General features: G+C 34.7%; 1 protein-coding gene across 3 annotated transcripts; it reads left to right on the top strand.

The window, feature by feature from the left end:
* The first annotated feature begins 3,183 nt into the window (after positions 1–3,183).
* PRHA (pathogenesis related homeodomain protein A) lies at positions 3,184–10,822 on the top strand. 3 transcript variants are annotated; one of them, XM_086233310.1, is made up of 11 exons: positions 3,184–3,594; positions 5,002–5,546; positions 6,099–6,264; positions 6,750–6,873; positions 6,953–7,065; positions 7,165–7,437; positions 8,216–8,455; positions 8,657–8,746; positions 9,051–9,101; positions 9,665–9,916; positions 10,521–10,822. In XM_086233310.1, the coding sequence occupies exons 2-11, from the start codon at positions 5,023–5,025 to the stop codon at positions 10,794–10,796; spliced, it is 2,109 nt and encodes a 702-aa protein (XP_086089436.1). In that variant the 5' UTR covers positions 3,184–3,594; positions 5,002–5,022; the 3' UTR covers positions 10,797–10,822. The 3 variants fall into 3 exon arrangements, with proteins under 3 accessions (XP_086089436.1, XP_086089435.1, XP_086089434.1); XM_086233309.1 differs by lacking the exon at positions 9,665–9,916; XM_086233308.1 differs by lacking the exon at positions 9,665–9,916 and having other exon boundaries at positions 8,657–8,836.
* Positions 10,823–12,307: the final 1,485 nt, after the last annotated feature.

Genomic DNA, 12,307 nt, shown 5'->3' with positions numbered 1-12,307 from the left:
TTTGTTTTGTTCCTGATTTGGTTTTTCAAATGACTGTCTTGGTGCCTCTTGCAGTATTATTAAATTATTAATATTGTGGATTGTAGCCAAAATCCTACGCACTGTGTCTAATTTTGAAGGGTTTATGCAAAATGTATTTCACTTGATGATTTCATTGTCCTACTTTAGTCTTGCTATTCTGAGGCCTGACTAGCTAACGGAATAGTCGTTTGGTTTCGTTTCCGAGATGACATTTTCTCGCTGCCCCTTAATTGCTAACATGAGTCATATGTCAGATGCAGACGCATCTGATTCTGAATGTAGTTTGCAGTGGCATTCATTTTTGTTTTCTTATTAGAGAAATACTAGAAGATTACATTTTTTAACCATTGTAACTGACCGTATGATGTGGCAGTTGATGTGTACGTATTAGTGTTTACGTCAATGGTCAAGTCAGAAAATACAGCCCCTCTAGTATGATGTGGCAGTTGATGTGTACGTAATAGTGTTTACGTCAATGGTCAAGGTCAGAAAATACAGCCCCTCTAGTATTACTCGCATTACACATTTACACATGATGTCCCATACTCTTGCCCATGTTATCAAGGGTAACAACTAACAAGGCAAACATCAAAGAATAATCTCCAATGACTACTTAAAATACACCTACATGGTGAAAGAATCTCTCCACTCTCTACTTTCTTTTGACAAGTTTCCTCATTAATGGGAACATCCTTTCGGGAATACTTAATGGTTCTAGTTTCATTAATGTCCACAACCAATAACATCACCAAGCAAGAATAATCAACTGGCATTCATCGTTTTGGCAATAATAATCAAAAGTTGTTTTCTTAAAATAGCTCATCTTTCAAATACTTTCTTTAAAAAATGCATACCTCACATAACCTAAACAAAACCCATCTAAATCCTATTGTAAGAAAAAAAATATATATATTAAAAAAAAAAGGCTTTTTTACCCAAATAGCACCTGAACTATAGGGGGTGTGCTCAAATACCACCCAAACTTTTTTTCTTGCCAATTTACCACCTGAAATTATTAATATGTGCTAATTTGTCACCTAACATCCATTTTTCTGTTAAATCATCAAAAAATTTCCCAAACTTCCCATTTTGCCCTTGAATACAATAAAAAAATATTATTATTTTAAAAACTTTTTTAAAAATATAATTAGAAAAAAAATTAAAAACTAAAAAAATAGAAAATGGAAATACCCTTTTTTTTAGGGGGTTTAATTAGATTTTTTTTTTAATATTTAAAATGCTTTTTTTATATAAATGACGAAAATACCCTTGAAATAAACAAAAAATTTAACTAAAATGACGGTAAGTGGTAAATTGGCCAATATGTGAAAGTTCAGGTGGTAAAATGGCAAGAAAAAAAGTTTTGGTGGTATTTGAGCACACCCTTTATAGTTCAGGTGGTATTTGAGTTAAAAAGCCAAAAAAAAATGATAGACTAACTAAAGAAATAATGCATGGGTTCCAAACTTCCAAATAGCATCACCTAGGAGTGAATCAGTGAAGTGTGGATATCACTTTCCAGAAAAAGTGTTTCCATTGTCATTTTCCAGAAAAAGGTGTATTCTTTTTCCCGAAAAAGAACACTTATTTACCCTTGCCCATTCCCTTTTGATAAAATTCTCAAGTATAAGATTGATAAATTTCTCAGGTACAAGATTGTTCTTTTGTAAAATACTTAATGTAGCGAGAAAAGTATAGAAAAACAATTTTCTTTTTTATGATAAAACACAATTTAGCACCGTGTCAAAAAACATTGATTTGTCAAACTTGTGTATTTCTTGTTAGCAAATACAAAAAACTACTTATCTTTTATTTTATTAATTAGAAAGAAAAAAAATTCCGAGAACTTGTAACTGTTGCAAAAAATTTAAGAACATGTTGCTTGAAAATACTTAGGTGCATCACGTTAATTATCATCCATATCGCTTCCCATTACATTCATTTATTTCCTTTATTGATTGATTATCTCAGTCTTTCTTCATTCTTTATTGTGATTTTCTTCATGACAGATACTAAATGAGATTTCAATATTAATATACCATGTTTTACATGGTATATGTTCCTATGTTTTGTCAACCTTTGTGGTTGTTTATATCTAAATCGGATGAAATTTAGATTTCGTTCCAATTCCAGATCTAGGTTTAATTTCAATTCATAACATGTTTCACTAAACTCAATATGTTATTCAAAGCATCTTGACTTTGACGGGCATTAAAACTATACCAAGATTACCTTCCATCCCCTTCCTTGGTTCACTTTGATTGAATAATACCCACATTTTCTCCTTTGATAATCTCTCATATTTTATTCATATACCTTACTTAGTTGTCGTGTTCTTGTATTAATACAAGGTTTTGCACCCAATGAAAGATTCCAAACAAGATTACAATGCTCATATTTTATTTTATCGAACATCAAATTGAAACTATTTAATCCCTTTCAGCCTGTTATCTAAATGTGGCCTAATGACACAAAGATAATTAATTCTTGATTTTAATTTAGTGTTAATAATTTTCAAGATAACCACTCAAAACTAACACAAGTTACGAAATTAGGGTTAACCATTACTACATACAAACTCGACATAACTTAATAGGTTGGATTATTGTTATATATGAAAAATGTCTAGGGTTTAGGGTTTCTTAATTATGATATGACAAACTTGGTTAACATGTATTGATCAATGAAGAAATTATGATTTCTTTTTTTACTTTCTTTCCACACGAACTCAAAATAATACCATTGAAACTCGACACGACATCACTCAATTGCCAATTTGCCACCTATCATTTGATTCTCCAAAACTCCTTATGTTATATTCTTTTATTAAAATATTTTTTATCCACATATATAGATATAGAAACTTTTTTTATTAAAGTATATCTTATTTTAAACATAAAAAAATATATTTATATAGTTAGATTTCTTAATGAAAAAAATGTTACAGATTCAGAAAAGTATCTAAGACATTTACCCCACACTCAAAAACAAGAGTTGGAATCTCCTTCTCTTTACTCTTCTTTTTTGTGAAAATAAAAAATTCATATCATATCGTATTACCTCATTAAATTTACATGAGATTACGTTAATCGGGCAAAAGAAAAGACATGAAAAGAGGTTATGCAGGTGATAAAACAAAACCATAGATTAGATAATCTCAGATTCTCCGTTATTTTCAATGAAATTCAAACCAGAAACTTGTTCCATCTCTCTCATTAAAACTTGCTGCACTTCTCATGAGTCATGTGTATTATGCATATGATTGATTGATTGTTCCAAAAGTGGAAGACTACAAATAAGTCTTTTAGAGAGAGAGAGAGAGAGAGAGAGAGGGACAGAGACCGTTGGGTGGCGCTTCCGGAAGAGCAAAACCGGCGGCGAATACTAACAGAGAGCATCATTGAGAAAATTGCCAAAAGCCCAAAAGTGTCAAAATTTGAAATTCTCAGAGCAATTCAAACCTATCAATCAATGTCTCAGCAAGTTTCAAAAGCTCCTACCTTTGTATGTGAATATGTATGTATTGTAGCAACTTCAAATCCCAGAAGTCCCTAGATCTCTATTCTTTTTCAGGTGAGCTTTCCATGTTACCTGTACTTCTTTATTTGATTATTTGTCATTGGGTTCACATTCTTGTGTGGTTGCCATTTCAATTCAAGGTCTTGCTTTTGGTCTTTTCTTGGGAACTCTGGGTCAAATTTCTGGGTATCTATCGAATTGCCTTCTTGGTGATCACAAATTGCTCAAAGTGGTTAATGGTTTACGGGGTCATCATCATCATCACCATCACCATCATTTTCATCATTAAAGTTCATGGATCAAGTACAAATTTAATACCAGTGATTCCCATGTCACATTTATCTTTAACACGGATACGAGTTGAGATCTATGTCACATTCAAATGTCCTATTGTTTTTACGGAATTATGCAGTGCCATACTTCTGCTGGTCAATATGAAGTGTTAGCTTTGAGAAGTAATATAAATGTAGGACATTTGACAAAGAAGTAGTGAATGATCATTTATTTACTTACTTGGTGCCTGAAATTGGTTTGCGGAATTAATGCTGGATGTGAGAACGGATTGATCGGTAAATGGTCACTGATCTATTGATACTCACAGTCTGCAATCCTAATTCCTACATTAGAGAAAGTCCATCTTAGTTTGATATACATTGTTAGTCCATTTCTTAACAGCTTAAGATTTTAGTTGCAAAGCTTTGGTTGTTTAACATGGTACCAAAGCTTTGGTTACAAGAGGTCTTGAGTTCGGAATCTCCAATCACCATTCCCCACTTCCTTTTATAAGGTGTGAGTTGAGGCTGCACCTATATGTTTTCTCTCTGTCTGCCTCTTCACATGAAGAAGGTTCTTAACTTGATATACATTGTTAGCTCATTCCCAACTTACGTTTTTGGGGTTCAATGGCTGTCTAACAATACACACGCCTTATGACCACTGCATCAATATGCTTAACAATACACAGCTTTTCATTTGCAATGTCATATCAGCTGATTTCTTCATGACTTATAAATGAGATACTCGTGATATAGATTAATGAACAATGGTGCCCACTTTGTAGGAAGGTTGGTTGAATTTGCCTTCATCTTTTTGTTAATTAACAGCTTAAGTTTTATCTTTCTTGAATTTTTGTTTTGATGAAAAAAGTGTAGTTTGAAAATGTTCTTTTTATTCAGTAGCAGACTACTCTAACTTTGTGAATTCACTTAGGTGTTATAAATTCTTTCCAGAGTTTCAATGCACAACCAAACTCTATGAAATATGTTTGAAGTCTAGGATGCTAGAAATTAGAAACTATTAACTCTGCAGAACTAAATTAACCTGATAGCTCTTGAGCGTTTTTCTCTATTCTATGTCCATTTTGTGCGGTAAATCTTTCTGTACACTACACTATCATTTTCTGGACTTTTCTTTTTCTCCTAAAAAAATCAATACTAATCCATTTTGTTCTTGCATTTTCAGTATTGATACATTGGCTAGAAAATGCGTGGTCCTGGAAAGAAATCATCCCCCCAGGAGTCAGGAAAATCTTATTCGAATTCTGTGCCAAAGCTAATTTCATCGCCAAAATTTAGAAAAGGCGGAAAAGTTTCCCATGTTAAAAAAATAAAGCCAAAATCCAAGACAATTATTGCTTCATCATTGTCAAAGAGGAGAGGTGTTGACTCTTCAAGCAAGGGAACAAAGAATAATGATAAAAATAAAAAATTGATGTATAGAAAAGGATTGCATAAAGCACATGATTCAGATTCTTCCAAAAAGCTGTCTTCATTGAAGCTTCAGGATGAAAAATTGTCATCCAATGGCTCTGAAGAGAAAGGGGGAAACGCTGATGGCGAAGTCAAAATTAGAAAACTAAAAAGAAGAAGGAAGAAAAGGCAAAAGAATAAGGTGGAGCTAGATGAAACTTCTCGCATGCAGAGGAGGACAAGGTACCTGCTGATTAAGATAAAGCTGGAGCAGAACCTTATTGATGCTTATTCTGGTGAAGGTTGGAAGGGTCAGAGGTATGACAAGATTATCTACAACATCTTTTCATTAATTTGAAAACTAATACTTCCCTATTTCTGCTTTATATTTCGCATAAATTTTATCATAGTTTTAATCTTTCAGCTAGACTTAACAAGGAAAAAGATATTTCGAAGACTTGTTCAAGTAAACAGATGGTATTTATGTTAGAGACAAAGTTAATAAAGATGTGACTGGATTATCTTGGAAACTATTGTGTTAACTTTATTCAGAGTATATCCAAAGTATGTGTTGCCTCTCAAGTTCAGATCCGGGTTTAACGGTTGACCCATAAGCATCTCCATTATTTTTGCCTTTTGATTTCAATACTTAGAATTCTAACTTTATTCAGATTTCAGACAAAGCAAAGAATTCTTTGTCTAATTTGAATTAAAATTTTTAACATTTTTATTATGTGTGAAGTGATGATGTGAAATATGATGATCACTCAAGTATAGAATTTGCAGTGTTTTCTTGAGCTCTGTTCTACAATAAATGGCTCAGTGGTTTAATCTTTTTATTTTTTTTTTTATTTTTTACTTCTACCACAGTCGAGAAAAGATTAAGCCTGAAAAGGAACTACAGAGAGCCGAGAAGCAGATTTTGAAGTGCAAGCTTGGAATTCGTGATGTTATTCGTCAACTGGATTCACTAAGTTCAGTGGGAAGCATTGCAGATTCTGTTATTGCTCCAGATGGATCTGTTTATCACGAACATGTAAGTAAATGTCACTACTATCATTTGGCTTTCTCTCTCTCTCTCTGCATACATGTGTGCTGAAAAGGGCTCTTTGGGACTCCCCAACTTGTGCCAGCAATTGTTGAAAAAGCATGATTTGAATTGAGAAGTAAAGAATGGGCTACCCTTGTGGAATAATATTAGTCAACATGATTTGCAACATTAAAAGTGCCTTTTCTTCTTTTACTGTTTCATTTGGGACTGCAGTTCTTGGCTAAGGTCTGGATTTTCAGACTGCTCCCAAGTGTAGGCTACTAATAAAACTGGTTTTGGGTTAGCAAGAATGGTTTTGCATTTAGGCATTTGATATAAAATGTCATATGAGGTGTTACTACTTTGTTTTGGTTGCATACATGCCTAGGCTATAATATAATAACTATGTTACACTGTTAAGAAAGTGACTACATTCACTTTATGTCTTGTTTTAGGCTTGTTATTCACGTTCCAGTTTTTATTACTTTTAGATATTCTGTGCGAAGTGCAAGTTGAGCGAAGCTTTCCCCGATAATGATATCATACTTTGTGATGGGACATGCAATTCTGCATTCCACCAAAAGTGTCTTGATCCTCCATTGGATACTGAAAACAGTAAATTTCTCACCTCTTCTGAATCCAATTTGCTTTCTTTATAAAGAAAGTTACTTCAAGTTTAATTGACAATCTACAGTTCCTCGAGGAGATCAAGGCTGGTTTTGCAAATTTTGTGAGTGTAAAATGGAAATACTAGAAGTAGTCAATGCTCATCTTGGGACTTGCTTTTCCATGAACAGTAGTTGGCAGGTTAGTCATTATCAGAATCATCTAGAAATGTCAACCTTTCCCCCCTCTTAGTTTTGTGGCTTTAGTAATTTGTCTAATTAATGGATCTCCCTGGAATAGGATGTTTTCAAGGAAGAAGCTGCTTTCCCTGATGGTGGCAATTCATTATTAAACCCAGATGAAGAATGGCCTTCAGACGATTCTGAAGATGATGATTATAATCCAGAGAGGAAAGAAAACAGCTGCAGCATCAGCAGGGGAGGCACCGATGACAATGCATCAGATGACGAATTGTCAACTGATGTCAGTGTAGGTTCTGATGAATCTACTGATGGGGAAATTGTTTGTGGCCGCAGACAGAGAAGACGTGTTGATTATAAGAAGTTATATGATGTGAGTATGACAAAATTTTAGGAGCTTTTTATTTTTTTTACTTGTTTCCTCGCAAGGAGGGTAGAGATAAATTATGGGTGGATCTTTGAGCAAATTATTATTTGTATGCATTTCAGTCCTAGGGTTTTTTATTTTATTTTTTATGTGCGTCTTCTGGTTGCATGAGGAAACTTTCATGTAGCAGAGTGACAGGTAGAACTCTCTAGATAGCCATGATCATGAAGTACTAATACAAAGGAATGTTGACTCTTGAACTATTCCTTGTCCTGCTAAGAATAGGACTCCAACTTCTAAAAAGTCCTAAAAAGTCTAGTCTGAAAACAGAAAGGAAATTATAAAAATTTTAAGCAGGATTTTTAGAAAACGTCAGTTCTAATTAGAAAATCTTTATTCCTTGTACCTTTAACTTCAATTGGATGCCACATTTGGGTCCGAAACAAGGAGAGTAGTAAATTTCCAGTTAAATTACTTGGAAAACAATAGTTTGGTCCTTATTCCACTGTTGTTCCAAGTTGCTTGCGGGCCTGTTCTTGTATATTTGATTGAATGGCATTTGCTTGGCTTGGCATAAAACATGCCTATTATAATATATTGTTAACCAATGAAATGTGCATATCATATTATAATATGATATTAATCTCTTTGGGGTTGACTATGAAAAGTTTATACCCAGGGAAGATAATGGGTACAGTTCCCCAGTTTGTTTTTACATCAGTAGTTTTTTGAGGTGAGGTCAGATATTCACTGTATTTTTGACGTCTTTATTTTCTCCTAAAAGGAAATGTTTGGAAAAGATGGTCCAGATGGTCCTTTGCATGAACAAATTAGTGATGATGAAGACTGGGGTCCCGGTAAAAGAAAGCGGAGAGAAAAAGAATCTGATGCAGCCAGCACCCTTATGACTCTCTATGAAAGTAAGAGAGATGCAGATGCTGTCCCTTCAGAAGTGAAAAATAAACATCCTCCTGATATGCAAGTTAGAAGGCAATGTTTCCGAATTCCTCGCAAGGCAGTAGAGGTATTAGAACCTATCCCTCCCTCCTTCCCCTCCCCCCCCCCCCCCCCCCCCTCTCTCTCTCTCTCTCTCTCTCTCTCTCTCTCCCACCATGCACACTGGCATGCACTCCATAATGCTTTCAGGCAGAGCTATTTATAAATCTGAAGAACAGTGTCGGATATTTCCTATACATAATTTTTGTGATGTAATTTCTTATTCCAGAAGCTCCGCCAAGTGTTTTCTGAGAATGAACTTCCTTCTAGAGCTGTCAAGGAGAATCTTTCAAAAGAGTTGGGCCTTGATCCTGAGAAGGTAATGGCAGTTGCTGACCCATCAGATTGCTTGGGCCTTCTTGAACCATCTACTTCTTTGTTGTTCTGTATCAGTCTTCTGGCTTGCCTGGTTGGATAAAAGAAAATTTATTTTCGAAGATACTGACACATTTTTCATCCAGCCATGCATTTTCTTTATCCGGATTTTACTCTTTTGGAATTTTTGGTGTGTCAAAGGGATTATTAAATGCATACACAAGGGTTTTGTAGTATCTGACCTGTGAAGTCTGTGTCAGTGGGATATAATGTGGCATTCTAGCTTATACTTTTCTTACATTTTCCAGGTTAGTAAATGGTTCAAGAATGCACGTTACTTGGCTCTCAAAACCAGAAAGGTTAGTAGTCCATTGATTTTCTTATATGCCCATCTTCAATTCTATTATAGCTTCTTTTTTTTTTTTTTTTTTTTTTTTTTTTTTTTTTTTTTTTTTTTTTTTCCATCTGTTTTAGCCTGTTAGACTTTTCAATAGTCAAAACTAATTCCTAGTTATATCACTGGGTATGAAGGAGCTGGAAATCTTTTAAACAAGAAGTTTATTGGTCCAAGTGAGTCATTGAGAGTTAGGATCTTAACTCTCAACTCTTGAGGATTTTATGTGTCTCTCAATAAAATATGTTGACAGAACTTTTGCACAGCAGGAAGAGAGAGCTAACAACCTTCAATTCTATTATAGCTTTTTTTTTTTTTTTTTTTTTTCCATCTGTTTTAGCCTGTTAGACTTTTCAATAGTCAAAACTAATTCCAAGGTATTTCACTGGGTATGAAGGAGTTGGAAATCTTTTAAACAAGAAGTTTATTGGTCCAAGTGAGTCATTGAGAGTTAGGATCTTAACTCTCATACTCTTGAGGATTTTATGTCTCTCAACAAAATATGTTGACGGAACTTTTGCACAGCAGGAAGAGAGAGCTAACAACCTTCACACTTTTACTCCTAGAATCTCCAAGGAATCCAAATATGAAAATGTGACTGGAAAAGCTGCTGATCTCATGGAATCAGATTCAGAGGATACCTCAGCTGAAACTGTGGTCCATACCATAAAGAGTGTTAAGAAGTCCTTTCGGAGAAAGCACCCAAAATCATTAAGCAGCTCTTTGAAGAAAAATCAACAGAAAGGAACTTCATGTGGGTCACCTGCAAAGAGCAACAAGGTCTTGGCTTGTCCTATTAGAGAGAAATTAGGAAGTTTATGAATATTCCAGGGTCATGGGTATCATGGTCATTTGAAGAGTTTTTTTACGTATGTTGGCTGTCCTCCTGGCCATGGGTTTATCAGTAAAATAGTAAAGTAGTTATTTTTCTTGTGCGTCTTGAGCTTTTCTTAGTTTCTTAATATTTTGGATTTACTTTAAGTCCTTGTCCTTTAGAATAAGAGTTTTGAGTTTATGAAAATTTGCAACCGCCTTGTTTTCTATCCAAAAATCGTATAATATCCTACTTCTTATCATTATTCACAACCCTACTGATAGAAATCAACCGAGAATTTCACCTGACTTCTTTGTGACCTCAATCAATCCCCATTTCTTACCCTTTTGCAGACAAGCAAGCAAACTTCCCATCCAATCATCTCTAAAAACTCAACTTTGTTTTTGTGGGAAAGAGGAATTCTGGTGTATCGTATAATTCTTCAGGAACAACCCCTCTGTGCCATCCCCAGTTTATCTTTTTTTTTTGTTTGCTGGAGCCATAATTATATATGTAGGAAAACTGAGTTCCAACAAATGTTGACTCATGTGTTGGTTTTCTTTCATATAGGATGGAATGGAGTTGAGTGATGATGTGAGCTTGAAGAAGCTTCTGAAAGCAAGAACAAAGGAGAAGCGGGCCAACTTTATCACTGGAGGTGGAGGCGAATTTCGAGCTGCAGAACTGGAAATGGAGAGACTATGTAAAGCCCAAGGTAGGCTAGAGAATATGAAACAGAAATTACTGAAATTCCAAATTGCCAAAGCAAAAAATTCAAATAAAACCCTCTTGCATGGACAGTCTGTGATTTATGTTCCAGTAGCAGAACTAAAGGAAAAAGTTTGATATTTTGAAATGTCCTGAATTTTTCATATGGCAAGCATTTTTGTGATCTAGCAGTTCATATCCAAGTGTGTTTTCTGATATCAACTGTCAAATGCTTTTCACTAACTTAAAATTTAACGTGGTGTATTATTTTGCTTGTTCTTAAATAATACTCTCTCTCTCTCTCTCTCTCTCTCTCTCTCTCTCTCTCTCTCTCTCTCTCCTGGGCCAAGGACTGAAAAATGGTCAGTTCAGTAAAGTTATTTCTGTATTTATCTTTCATACTATGTGAAACGTCGGTTTTGAGATAAACAACATCCTAGAGTAATTTTTTGATACAAAGGAAACCAAAAGGAGGAGAAAAAAGCATTAGAGCTATAATTGCCCATGCCACCGTTCCCATTACTACAACCCACCCACTTTTGCAGATGACCTCGGACACTTTTTCACATTTACTCAAAACACCATGGTGTATTGACACACCATTAGATGACTCTAGCATTATTGAAGTTTTTTTTTGTTTGTTTAACAGGTGTTTAGCTCTTATATGATTTGAAATAACCATGCGTTATTGGTAAAAAAAAAAAAAAAAAAAAAAAAGGTTATAGACTTGTAAATTCATTCATTATTTTTACAGCTTTTTTCTTTGGCCAAACTTTTCAAGTTACAAATTTAGCCTTGATTGCAAAATAAATGTAGAATTTGATTGAAAAATTGGGCTTTAAAGGTGCAAACGAGTTTTTGGCTTAAAAAAATTAAAATTTGAGAAAATAAGTTTTACCTTTTTTTTTATTGAGTTTTAATTTTTGAAGCTCACCTTCAATGCCGAGACCTAATGGCAAAGGCACTGCAGACTTGGAATGTGTCTTGAATGGTATCAAAGGGCCATTTGATATTAGAAATATTTGAATTGCAATTGCAAATTTGCAACAAAGACCAGAGGCTCAATCACTCTTCAGAGTTCAAACTTGAACGAGGCAATTGTAGTTATTGAAAAGTTTTGCAACCTACACAATGTACCATTTTGGTTTACTCCCCACTCTTCTGATCCGTCTAAGAGCTGAGTGGTGGCCTCGACCTGAGTGGAAATGCAATGTGTCTGAAAACTCGGGATTGTGAATTCGAGTACCTGGTTTGTGAAGAATGCAATCATCAAATAAACCATTCTGACTGCCTCTTTCATTCTGAAATACACCAACAACATCCTCAACTTATATATGTCTTGCTGAAGCAACACTTGTATAATCCTAGTATGAAAGAGCTAGACTTATATACACAAACGCTCAAGAGAGTCAATCAAAGAGCTGAACTTCAATAGGAATATCCAAGGCAACAAGGAGACATTTATATATGTTCTACTCCCACGTTGAAGTATGTTTCTTGAAGGACAAAGGGGGCTCACCTTGGTGTAGCTGCTCTGTGCTTAGGGCAAAGAGTGGCCCATCGGTGTAGGATCTCCTTCAAGAACAATGTCAACTTGAATCCCTGGTTTGTAATCCTTGTGCAACTTACAACAAGCACAATTCCCCAAG

Source organism: Dryas octopetala, chromosome 2 (genome assembly GCF_963921425.1).
Source record: "Dryas octopetala chromosome 2, drDryOcto1.1, whole genome shotgun sequence".
Lineage (NCBI taxonomy): Eukaryota > Viridiplantae > Streptophyta > Magnoliopsida > Rosales > Rosaceae > Dryas > Dryas octopetala.
This window is presented reverse-complemented; position numbering and strand designations above follow the sequence as displayed.